The sequence below is a fragment of the Diadema antillarum genome, unplaced genomic scaffold, assembly GCF_040938485.1.
Source record: "Diadema antillarum isolate AM-2024a unplaced genomic scaffold, OU_Dant_1.0 seq00001057_RagTag, whole genome shotgun sequence".
NCBI classification, from domain to species: domain Eukaryota; kingdom Metazoa; phylum Echinodermata; class Echinoidea; order Diadematoida; family Diadematidae; genus Diadema; species Diadema antillarum.
Window position 1 is genome coordinate 507,290 of NW_027271885.1, and position 13,415 is coordinate 520,704.

At 40.9% G+C, this 13,415-nt stretch overlaps 1 protein-coding gene across 1 annotated transcript in view; it reads right to left on the reverse strand.

Annotated features, from left to right (window-relative positions):
* Positions 1–13,415, reverse strand: part of LOC139743198 (uncharacterized) — a 151,072-nt gene that overhangs the window by 1,415 nt on the left and 136,242 nt on the right. Inside the window, exons 128-139 of the mRNA XM_071653697.1 lie at positions 12,872–13,114; positions 12,029–12,208; positions 11,244–11,363; positions 8,967–9,161; positions 7,835–7,999; positions 6,545–6,708; positions 5,664–5,826; positions 4,552–4,768; positions 3,862–4,083; positions 2,851–3,239; positions 2,118–2,330; positions 1,006–1,169 (exon numbers count right to left, since the gene is read on the reverse strand). Coding sequence (XP_071509798.1) covers positions 1,006–1,169; positions 2,118–2,330; positions 2,851–3,239; positions 3,862–4,083; positions 4,552–4,768; positions 5,664–5,826; positions 6,545–6,708; positions 7,835–7,999; positions 8,967–9,161; positions 11,244–11,363; positions 12,029–12,208; positions 12,872–13,114 — 2,435 coding nt within the window. The remainder of the gene's footprint in view (positions 1–1,005; positions 1,170–2,117; positions 2,331–2,850; positions 3,240–3,861; positions 4,084–4,551; positions 4,769–5,663; positions 5,827–6,544; positions 6,709–7,834; positions 8,000–8,966; positions 9,162–11,243; positions 11,364–12,028; positions 12,209–12,871; positions 13,115–13,415) is intronic.

Consider the following 13,415-nt stretch of genomic DNA (forward strand, 5'->3'; position numbering starts at 1 on the left):
AAAATCATTTGGAAATTCAGTATGAAATGTTTACAAAGTGTAACATGTACCATTCAGTAAAAGCCAGCGGTTTATCAACCTGAAGAAGATTAGTCCTGAGCATAACCCTACTTGGGCAGGTGTCTATGGGAAGTGCATTTCAGAGAAAAATAAGCTCATCTTCAACAGGTTAAGACAGTTCTCGTTTGCTAAGAAAATACAATGTAATGTGGTACAGGTGTGTAATGCAACAATATCTTGACTTTGCCTTCATTATGATGTTTCAAAAATTAGCGCGACATTCTGCAGAGACATTTTCGAACACTACACTGGATACAAGGCTGGTTAACATATTAAAAATAATATCAAATTAATTCAATAACACAATTTTTCCCAATACCTTACAGCTGATATCATCAAAGCCATTTACAAGAACTGGGCATCGGTCTACTATAACAACAACCATAACCATTTCAGGCCAGGACCAGAACATAGCACCAGATCCAGAAATAAAGTACAAGCAACTAGAAAAGCACTCTGAGAGCGCAAACCTCCGCTAAGCAGCTTATTTCCACCACTGATCTTGTTCTTCCAGAGATCGGTAATTTCCACTGAAAATCATCCAATTCCCAATACAGCCTTTCATAACGTGATAAGCTTCCAGCTGCGCGGTGCGCTTTGCCCTAGCTGAAACTAGAGCACGCACATAAGTGCGCGCATGCAAACCTCAAAAAATGTGCATCTTAAACTCCCCAAGTTCTTTGACCCTACCTGCCAAAATATTCAAAAATCCTTCGTGAAGTCCATAAAACTTTCTGGATCACAACCAATATTCAATCATCTGTTCCTTGTGTTATTCTCAACCATTCCTGTGAGTTTCATTCAAAGCCATTCACAACTTTGTGAGTTATTTTGAACACCGAAAAACAAACAAACAAACTAACAAACCACGGGTAATGAAAACATAACCTCCTCCCTTGGCGAAGGTACTAAAAGACGATATGTTATCCCCAGACCAGGACTCACTTGTCTTTCTCCTCCCCTGGTACCACCTTCTTGCCTCTCAGCTCCTTCAGCCTGGTCTCCACGAAGTCTGAGGTGGACTTGAAGCCACCGTGGGTCACCATGTACTCCCTCAGACGAGACTTTGATGACTGCTCCTGTTCCTCTGTTATTCTCTCCTTGATGCTCTGTGGAGAAAGAATGATATCATTCAATGTCTCTCGTAGGAGGACAACACCACTTCCTCTTCATTTCACATTCTTTAATACGCATTCATTCATTCCACAACAGTTCTCATCTTAGATTATGCTCATGCTTCATGATGGACAAAGTACAAATTAATCAGTAGGCGTACCATATTCAAAATGAAACACTCCTATATAATATAGATAATCCCTATATCTATTACACTCTATCACAAGTGCCTCTATGAGACGAGAGCCACTCAATTTAGTGCCCTGCTGACATCTAAATTACAGGAGAACAAAAGTACATATTGTACATCCTCTTCATTTCAAATTTTCATGAATTTTCCTCCGATAACAGTTAAGGATGGGATGTCCACTTACACTGTATGCTGGTTGCATGATGGACAAATTTACTTTATTTGTCATGAATCCATGCCGCATCCATACAATGCATTCAAGGGGCACTATATCTTTATACTGTCTATCTACAAGTTGTAATTACACTCTATCAGGAATACCCCTGGGTGATGTATCTCACTCACTCTAGGGTCTGTCAATATGAAATAAGGAAAGGTGACTTGTAATAAATAATTTGATTTTAACTCTGGAAATATTCAAATGAATGATTTTTGTGTCAAGTAGTATGTATGGTTACTGACTGACAAATGTTCATTTAAGTAATTGAACCTGTTTGAAAAGTAACCATGACAATAAAATCATGGGCATACACACTGATGTTGGACGGCAATGATTTTTATCAATTTTTATGAATAATTGGTGTTTATTTATGTTGATGGAGTGCTATTTGTCAATCTGGAGGTACCAGTATTGCTTTAGAAGCACATAAAGAGATAAATGTAATTGAATGATTCGACAGTTGTGCATTAGGGAAACATCAGTGATGTAATTCTCTGTTGAATCGCGGCAAAAGAAGAAATTGAAACCAACCTCCTTTGAGAAGTTGTCCTTGTCGGTGTTCTTGACCCGTGTGTCTACCAGCTCCGTCACCATGTTGGCCTTCTCGTTGCCGTCCTTGCCTCGCTTGAAGAGCAACTCCAGAGGGCGCTTGCCCTTTGGCATCACGTTGCCCATCAGGGCCTTGGCTCCCTGTGTGACCTTTGACCTCGAGAAGAACATGTCCTGGCATATGATCTTCATGCCCTGTAAATTGTCACAAGATAAAACGAATATCATGAGTGCATTCTGAATTCTCGCTCACAGCACAGTCAACCTCTCTACCAATTCTACATGGCCAGCAGTTATCCCAATACATCTTGCATCATAAAACACTTACTGTCTACTACATCATACAATGTACAATGATGAGCGCAGCATCTACACTGGTACAGTTGTACATGTAGTAGCCTTTGCTGAAACCTTGCCAAAAATTCACAGGTGTTATACAAGTTAGGTAAATAATTCTTCATTCTCAATTTCTTGTCAATTTTCATGAATGGCCCACTGACGTTTGATAGCAAGAAAAAAAACCTAAAACAACAACAAATTACAGTTTACAAATTACAGTATAATACATGTAGTATAAAAGTGGAAGGTGATAAATGAAATGTCAAATATTGTCCAAATTCTAGTATCTGGTCCCAGGTAACTTTACTTTCAGGATAAGAAGGAACAATGCCTCTGATATCAAAGATATGTTTATAGACCAAAGTGAGATGCTTACCTTAAAGAACTCTCTCAGGAACAAGGGGTTGGTGTCATCCTTGAGGTCGCCGACCTTGATGTGGGCCAGGCAGTGGACGATGACCATGACGAATTCGCCGACAGAATCGAGACGCTCGTGGCGCACGAAGAGGATGCGCTTGGCGTGCTGGTAGAAGAACGAGTGGCGGAACATGTTGCGCCCATAGTCGTTCTGGGGCAGGGAAGACGCCAGGAGGAGCGTGACCTCCGGCGTCCGCATCGTCAGCCGCAGCAGGTGGGTGATGAAGACACCAAAGCGGTAGACCACAAACTGGCTGGGGGAGATGCTGTCGATGTCCAGGGGCGTGATCTCATCTCCGAGTGTCCACTGGGCATCCTTGAGGTCAATGAAGGCTTCGTTGATGGAACCTGCCAAAATCAAACATGACAGCAACTGGTATAAATGCAAGGACTAGATACTCCAAATTCTAACTCTGTCCAAGATTGTCTTGGAAGTCCTGAAACGTGATAAATTTGGATTATGTCGCCTATAATTGCTATAATGCATTCATGATGACATGTATGATGACATGTCAAATTGTTGGACCTGTGAGGACTTCTATGACTTGCATTCTGGACAAGTTTTGAAGGAATCCATCAAAAGGCATTTCCAGGGTTACACGCCATCTTCTTTACATGTAATAAGATGTAGGCACTCCAATAAAATGTAAAAAAATAAAAATAAATAAATATGACAGAATATCTTCAAATAATTAGGAATCTGTCATAAGGCATATCCAGGATTACATGCTGTCTTAATTCTACATAATTACAATCATAGATGTAAGCACTGCAATGAAATGTAAAAAAAGGAAGAAGAAGAAATAATACAAATGACAGAATTTTTTCAACTAATTCATTCAGAGCAAGCACATCAAGAAAATCTTAAAGGAACAAAGCTACACGTAAGGAATATTTTAACAACAAAATATTTGTACATTAAATACAGTACATGTAAGAGGTGAAGGGTGTTGACGGTTGGGAGACTGACCTTTGACCCCAGGTTTGAAGCCCAGAGTGTCCTTGAGCATCTCCTCGATCTCCTTGAGGTCAGTGAAGAAGGGAGAAGCCATGAGGGCAGAGTACATGGCCTCGTTGACGCCGTCCGGCAAGTCGGGTCTGTCGTCCAGGCCGTCCACCTTACGCTGGGCCCAGTCCCCTGGGGTCTCGGGCCTCCACGCATTCACACTGGTCATGTTCAACTCAGATGCCCCTGGCAATCAAAGCATATTATGTATATAAAAATTGAAAACTACACCCATGCCACTTGAGAATACGCTCCCCTTTTCTTCCCATAATAACAGTTGGAATTCTGTAGGGATCAAAATAAATTCATTACAACTCCGTTATAACAAAGTTTTCATGTTCATAACTTTGCAAAAAATGTTTTTGTTTTTGAAGTGATGTCTGCTTTACAAGGTCCACTTTTTAGTGGACCTCTCTTTTCTATTGATATTCTACTTTTTGTCACACTTGCAAAATAAACATACTTCCTATTCATTCTTTCACATAAATCGTTAAAAAAACTTTATGATTTGCTTTGCCTAGGAATGGTCATAATATATGATTCTAATATTTTGTATTTGTATTACTTCCCTACTACAGAAGAAAAAGCACAACTGAGGTGAAAAAATAAATTGAAAAGGAACACACCAACTTTAAAAGACCACTCCCTCCTCACCTTGCTGTTGGATGAGGTTCATCCTATCCAAGGTCCTCCTCTCGTCCACGTCGGCCTGGTTCTTGAACTCGCCCTCGATGCGCGACGTCTCTTGCTCCTGCTTCTTCTTCCGCCTCGCCTCGAGCCGCGCCCGCGTCCGCTCGGAGCTCTTCTGCTGCTCCTTCTGGAAGTTGGTCTCAAAGCGTTTCATGTTCTCCTCGTGCTCCTTGATCAATTTCTAAAGACATAAATCAGAAAATAACTCACTCCATCAGATATCTCCTTGATTAGTTTCTGGACAACAAAAACCAGTAAACCACTCGCTCATCATTCACTAAATTCTATCATGAGTAGGGTATGCAGGGAATAATTTTCCTGGCACCGCATCACAATTTGATAAGCATTTTTTGCACACATGCCCCACAAAATGTCTTTTTTTGCAGCAGTTTTATCCCACAGAAGTGTGCAGGATACCATCTGACATGCATGGCAGTGTATTATTCAGAAGGTGAAACTGCTTGCTCAATTTTGTGTTGGAAAATTATTCCCTGGAATGGTCTTCACCTCTTGCCGCTCATGTTGTTTTCAAGGGCATTTACGAATCCACAGTTCATATTAATGTATCTCAGTTTATGAGCTCAACTAGAGCTTCAGATTACACTTTACAAATGAGAAACACGCATGTATGTGTATCTAATCCATCTAACCAAGCCATATTTTTTTCAGCTCTTCTAAAATGTTTAGATTTCCTTCATCAAGAAAAACAAACAGCATTGATTAAGATAATAATAAACAGCATTGACTTAGATAATAATAACAATGCAAGAGATGATCAACATTAAGTTTCATTATTTGGTTCTTGATGTCACCGCACCTCCAATATACAAAAAAAAAAAAAAAAATGAGCCAGTCTTTGTTTATGGTTTGGTAGTAGAAGTCACCATACCTCCTTTGCTTCTCAAATTGTTGTATTTCCTTCATCAAGAAAAACAAACACACAGCACTGATTTAACAATATAACAACCCAAGACAACAATGAAAATTAGTTCATTATTTGGCTCTTGATGTGATCCCACCCCCACACCCAAATGAGCCAATCTTTGTTTATGGTTTGGTAGTAGAAGTCACCATACCTCCTTAGCCTCCTCGTTGCCTTCGCTGTGCTTGAGTTCCTGCTGCAGTCTACGCTCAGCCTCCTCTTTCTGCTGGTCCTTGGCTCGCTGCTTCTCCTCCAGTCTCTTCCTCTCTCTCTCCTCTTCCTTCGTTCTCTCCTTCTCCAACTCATCTTCCAGGGCACTGGAGGGATGGAGAGAAGGGAAAAGGTGATCCTCATTACCATCCCACTTACCACTCTCAGTTTGTTTGATCTTAGAGGACTGTAATCGAATCCACTGTTGTTTATCTATTTCTAGATTAACTGTCATACATGTATCTAATCGCCATTAATATCTGCGTATTTATTCTACTTTTGAATCTAAGTTTGTTCTATGTGTCTTGTATCCATATATGTATTGTTGTGTATACATGGCATTTGTTTGTATTATAGCTGTATATAATCTTTGCATTTTACTGTTTTTTATGTATGTATGTGGACCTCTATGAAAACCAGCTTTGCTGATCAGGGTGTTCCACCCCATGATGTGGCAATAAATCCAATTCAATTCAACCTGTTTCCTTATGGGAACCTGTTATACCACATTCCCGTGGCATCAAGTGATACTATACGGGAAGCCGACACCACGCTCTTACAATGCTGGCAAGAGCGCCTGCATTCGTGGCCTAAATTCATTTTCATTTGTGTTATTTTGCCGAGAAAAATGGCTTTGATAGAAAGATTAGAGTTTCTTCTATCAAAACCTGATTTCTTTCTGTTTGAAAATTGCGTGTAGTAATACGTGTATCTGCCTTTTTTTTTCAACGTAGCGCACACACGTTTTGCTATAAAACCTGTATGAAGACGGACGTACATTGCAATCAAGGTTGAGCTAGCTAGTATACAATGATCCCAACTTACGCCAATTCCTTTGCCATCTTGGCTTTCCTCGCTTCGTCCCTTTTGGCTTTCTCGGCCTTGATGCCGTCCAGCTCTGACTGCATCTCGGCCACCTTGGTCTGGCGGAACTTTTGGGCCTCGGCAGCCGCCTTCTCTGCTAGCTCGGTGTACTGTTGGACAAGGGCCTGGTGAGGAGAGATCGACATCAAAGGATTAAAGTTAATTTCTATTTTCTCAAATTAGACAAAAAGAAAGAGAAAAGTAAAATCTTATCGTTCAATATTTGTAAGTATGAAGATTAAATCATCTACTTACATGTAGTACACACATACTGAATACCAAGAACAAAAAGTGACTAAAAAGTGAATGCTTACTCATACTTTGAATTCAAACAATCCGGGCATCCTACTTTTTACTATAGTATGAAAATTGCAACTGCTGCTAGAACACAAACCCCTTCTGAATTAATTCAACCAAATCAACTTGAGCTTCACATACATGACATACAGATTTATTGTAGTCTCTGCTTCAGGAGCAATATGTGGTGTCTAACAGGACCAGACCCTGAGTGCTCTGAGCAGCTAGACCACCAGCTAGAGACTTAAATCCAAAGAGGCATCCTACCAAGTCCACTGGAGTACCAGAGAGAACTCCCATCAATCTTTTTATCTTGTCCTTGTCATAGTCCTTTTTTTATTTCTGAATATTTCGACTGACATCAGAATATCAAAATTTTATACATGGAGTCCTTGACGGATCTTGAGATGCCCTCACCTTCTAGAGTTATTCACAAATTTTACAAGCTATGCTTTTCTTGTGAATTCCTCTTTTCCATGTAGAGTTATGAATTAAGATTGTATTGTTTACTTGTTTATTTATCCAAACTAGAGTTGATATCATTACAATAATAAATTATATTCACGTTTTGTTGACACTTACATGATTCAAAGTTCCTTAGATATTATGTACTCATGTAAGCGTTATGTATATTACTTTGTATTAATGTATACGCCATAATTATATTTTGTGAGTCTAAATATTTGCGGATCGCGAATTCTCGATGGTTTCATGAGTGGTTAAATTCATGATCATGGAGTCCTGTACTGAACAAAGAAATTGTACACACGTATGTTACATTCACATCGGGATCTGTGTCAATATTTTTGCATGTCTTTAATTTCGCGAAAAGCACTTGACTAGCGAAATTAGCGAAAATAAAAGCTCACGGAATATTCGGCGTAGACAGTACTGTATATGGAAGTAAAATAATTTTGAATTGAATTGAATTGAATTGAAATGAAATCATCTCACCTCCTCTGGAGATAGGTCCCTCATGGCCTCCGCCAGCTCCTGTAGCTGTTTCTCCCTCAGGGCCAGACGAGCCTGGGCCTGCCTCACCTCTAGGGCTGGCAGACAATCCTTCATGGCCTGCTCGATCTTCTGACTGGCTCCACGGTCAAACTCAGCTAGTTGTTTCTGTCCAGCAAAAGAAGAGTGTCCGGCAAGAGAAGAGTGCTCACAGGTCAGTATGATGGAATGCTATATAACCTCATTTTCTACCTCATTTATAACTTACAAGGTGTAACTATCTATTGAAAATCAGTATGAAGCAGTAGCTTACATCTTATGCATCGTAAAATTTTATTCTATTAATCCGTTTTCTCTCTCACACACACAAACACAACAAACACAAATTCTTAAATATAACTCACACACTACTGAAAGATGAAACATAGATTTCACCAATTGTACTCAAACTACTAAGAATACTGATTGAATTAAAAACTTACCTCCATCAATTTCAGATTTGTTGCCAGATCATTCAACCACAATTACCTGAGAATGTTATCAGAACCTTGTAATTATGTTAACTGGATTTGATTTGTACTTTGACTTTTAATCTGATGACATGAATGATAAACCTTTATCATTTTCATCTACAGCTTTTAACAATATCAGCAAACTTGTCGTTATCAAAACTGACACAACTAGCATCAAAATCACCACCTCCTCATCGTACTGCAGTCCTCATCACCATCATTACCAAACCTCATTGTCATAACCTAAAACATCTTAACAAACCTCCATCAACACAATCCGTTTCTGTCACATCATCACCACCACAATCACTGCTTTCACCATCACTATCATTCATCCCCTGCTTCCTCAACAGAGTCAAGCCCCTCCTCTACCAAACCCCTCCCAAGGAAGTCATGTCCCTCCTATATCGAGTTGAGCTCTTCCCACATGAAGTCAAGCTCCTCCTCCATCAAGCCCCTCCCAAATGAATCCACGCCCTCCTACAGTGTATGTCAAGTTGAGCCCCTCCAAGATCAAGTTAAGCCCCTCCAAGATCAAGTCAAGTCCCTCCCACATCATGTCAAGCCCCTCCCAAACCCCATCAGGCTCCTCCCATCTCAATATTAAGTCAAACCCCTCCCACCTTGTGCTGACGCTGGAGTGCCTCCTTCTTGTCCTCCAGCTCCGAGGGTGACATGGAGCTGGAGTTGGCCACCAGTTCCAGGAACTCCTTTTGCTGGGCCTCTACCAGAGCATCTCGGTCCTTCTGGAGCTGTTCTGTGGCCTTGGCCTTGATCCGGGCCACCTCCGCATCCTTCTCCTGCTCCATTTGCTCTTCCTGGAGGGCGAAATGATGTCAGCAGGTTTTAACAACCTCATCATGTATCACTTTTTGGCCTTGAATTCTATACCAGGTAGCAACTAACACATCTTTCTTTTTTTGAAGTGTCTTACAGCTTGCTCAAATGCAAGGAGAAGGGGTACATATACAGTATCTGTAAACTTACTATTTTCATTTGACATTGTGCATGGCCATGAATATATGTGTGAGGTGTAAACAAGGGTTACACATACTTGTAGCTATGCAAACTTTGATTTTGTAGACTGCTTAATGACTGCTAAAAGAAAGATGTGGCCACTCTCATATCAAAGATGCAGCACAGGTTTATCTTATTGTGTATCATCTCCACGAACAAAATATATCAAGAAATCAACTATTCTGACTGGTATTTGTTAACTAGGAAATTCAGGGCTTTATGATCATAGCTATTATCTCCTCAGGCAACTCACATTCAAGAGACCTACTGTAGGAAGGAAATTAAATCATTTATCTACTGGATTAATGTTACCTGACAAATGTTCACCATCATCAATACAACACAAACCACTGTGGTGCAACAAACAATATATGCAGATACCCTGAGTTAACACTGTCTCATAACAACCATTTTTTGTTTGTTTTTTTAACCATGCACACTGCTCCTCCACTGTGTTAGATCACCAACAGAGTGATAATTTCATGCTAATACGACAGACACACACATTCCCATGCTGTGCCTTTACAAGTCAAATTTGTGCACTTACATGCTGTTGTGAGTTGACTGAAAACATTTCTACAAGAGACAATTTCTCTTCTTTTTTTTTTTTTCACGGCATGATGCTGCAAGTTTAGTACATATCACAAATCACAAATCAATGAATGAGAAATGGAGTTGACACTGAAATAACAATATGGCAAAACATGAAACTCTTGTAAAGCCCATGCAAACACAATCCTTGTATACAGTGCATTCTTGCAAGCTGATGCTACCAGGGCCGTCACAGGCTGGAATAGTCATAGATGGTGTCTTGGCAAATTCAGTCACACATAGTAACATATAAAAAGATGATCCAAATCACATTGGGGCCTAATTGTTGCCTTCTTGACTCCTTATCTCTATGCTATTTTGACGCCAATATTGACTTTTGATGGGGGGGGGGGGGGGAATAGTCATCATCATTCTGCACATGCATTTGAACTTTAAAAAAAAAGAAGAAGACAATACTAGGAATTTTTGGGATGTCCTCATTGTAACACATACTGCTCATGATGGCGCGTGATATTACACGTTTGTAAGAAGTGCTTCACATAAAGACAAGACGTCACATCTTCACTTAGCACCCCCCTGGAGTTGGTTAGCATGAAATGGTTGCTGAAATAAAATGGCTTCACATGGACATCAAAACATCGAGACTGGGAATGATGCTTGGCAAACTCACTCGTAACTGGTCACCAACAGCGTCATAGGAGGAAAACATACAACCAGTCGTCATCAGACATTGAAAATATGGCACTCCCTCTTTCATGATTGAAAGTATTCATTTGTCATCTTCTTTTGCCAACTGCACAATTTCTCTCTCATTACACTGAATAAACCTTGATGTGCCTTTCTCTCTGAGTGAATATCAGGATCAACATTACTGTAAATATAAATTGCTTCATTGAATATGGCAATACAAAGTTAACTACGTACAGAAAAATGTTACTTGGTGAATATCATTCAGTAAATGCAAAAAGACATTTTTAGGGAAAACTTAAAAGACCCTATTGGGTGGTGGGACTTTCTTCATCTCCGTCTTTAATTAGAACCCACATTTCAATGTGTATTCTCTGTTTCACATACATGTAGTTAGCATGCTTTTATGGAGTCATATGATGATTGTGTGTATGTCATGTGATATCTCATTAGTAAGCATGTGATATCTCCTTGGTAAGCATGTGATATCTCCTTGATGTGCATGTGATATTTCTTTGGTGTGCATGTGATATATCTTTGGTGTGCATGTGATGTTTCCTTGGTATGCATGTGATATCTCTGTGGTGTACATGTGATGTTTCCTTGGTGTGCATGTAATGATCATGTGACAGCCATGTCCTCACCTGGTGGACCTGCTCCTTGATGTGCCTCTGCCGAAGAACTCGGAAGATGACGTTCTCTGCCTTGGTGGTCTTGTCGGCATTCAGGGAGTTGATGAGAGCTTCACGCTCAACATTCTTGTGCTGTAGGCCAACAAATTAATGAATAAACAAAAATTACAATGTAATAAGTGGAAATCCCTTGTCACTGAAATCCTACCATGGTAACCCAGCTGAAGGAGCTCTTTATCAAGCACAAACACAGCTCAGAAAAAATTACAGTAGGGCCAGGGCTATGTTTTTAAAAGTGAGGGGGCCCAGTTCATGGGAACAGGGATGTGAATTCATTTTGAGGATTGTGGGGGGGGGGGGGGGAGGGAGCAGAGAGACAATTTGGATGACAGGTGATTGTGTCTAAAAATCGGCTGACAAGCAACAAAAAAAGGGGGAGATTTAACATTTTCTTGTTGCCACTTCACGGGTTAATTGGCTGACAAGCAGTATGCCATTTCCCTTCCCAAATCAGCTGCCAAGCTTCACTTGATGCCACTTCTCTAACAGCATCGGCTGCTGACAAGCAAACGTTTAAGATAAACAACACAAAGTCAAACCCTATATCATCTCCGACCCCTCAAAAAGGGGGGCCCTAAGTGGCAAGACTCTTTGGCCTCGGGTCAACATGCTGTACTCTTTTCATCTCGACATTGGCGCCATGTTCTTCCACAAAACTTTTGCACAAAACATATCATACTGTAATCAAGAAACCAGTATGGCTAAAAACTTAAGAGTGGTAAGAGTTGGTGCCGTACCTGTTTGTCGGCGAGTTCATCCCTTTCAGCTCGCTGTTTGAGAAGTTCCTGTTTCATCTCGGCGTTCTGCGTCTGCTTGAGACTCTCCTCCTTCTGCCTCTTCCTCTCAGCGATGCGGGCGGCGATGGCCCCTCGCTGCCTCTCCTTCTCCTCATCCATGGAGCGAGAGAGGTTCTCCATCTAAACAGGAGACGACGACAACGACAGAACAGTGTTTGATATCCCAAGCAGGCACAAGAGAGTGACGAATACCAATCTTGTTCACATCTGTTAGTTTTCTTCCTTTTTTTGGCAAAGTTGTGACAAAATCACATCTTGTTGCACATAATAAATGCACATTTGATATTAATTTTCTATTGCATAACACTGAGAAACTGTTTGTCCTCCCATGATCCCATTCATTGCTGCCCAAATCTCAGCATCACATGCTTCTGTGCCCTTATCCATAAATCCCAAAGTGAAGCCACTATTGCTATGAATAACCAAACTCAGCTTAGTGTACGATACATTGAACTCAGAGAGACTTCATAATTCCTATGTTCTCATTATCCGTTTCCGAGCACCCTTCAGTATTATGTAAGAATTTCCTTCATACTCTGGATGACTGACTGACTGAATGAATGAATGAATGAATGAACAAACATATGAACTGAATTGAATGAATGAATGAATGAATGAATGAAACTCATAAGGGCACTACATGTTCTCTAACAACAATCCCTTCCCTTTCTATGAAATCCAAGGCAGAACTCCTCCAGTTCTCTGACTACCATCCCCCCCCCCCCCTTCCACTACCACCTCCCTCTCCCATGGACCACACCTGCACCCCACTGAGTCACCAACCTCCTTTTGGTGCTTCTCCAGCATCTCCTTTGACTGCTCCTGGGAGAGCTGCTTCCCCTTCAGGAGGAGGTCCTTCTGGAAGGCCTGCTCCTTTCTCTCCACCATCTCTGCTTTCTGCGCCTCCAGCTGCCTCGCGAGGGCGTCCTCCATCTTGCCTTGTTCGGTGTCCAGCTCTCGCAACGAGGAGCGGAGCTCCGCCTTCTGGCTGATCTCCAGGGCCTCCTGGCGGTGCTCTTGGTTCTCCTGCAGGATGGAAAGAACGAGACTTTGGTTTATCATTCTCATTGGTGGCTTCTTTGGAAAGCACATGGCTACAGTTTACTAAAAGCGGTCTTCAACTTCTAAGTACAATGTACAACTGTAGACCTATAAAGCAACTGAAGGTAAAAGGGCTGTTAAGGCTTAATGATAGGATTAAAAAAAGATTCCAAATGGCATGTAATGTGTCCTCGGTGCACAGGAGTACTGCTGATATCCAAAGAAGCAGGAGCATGATCATCTACACATACAGTATATAATACCAGTACATTGTAGAAGTAGTAGA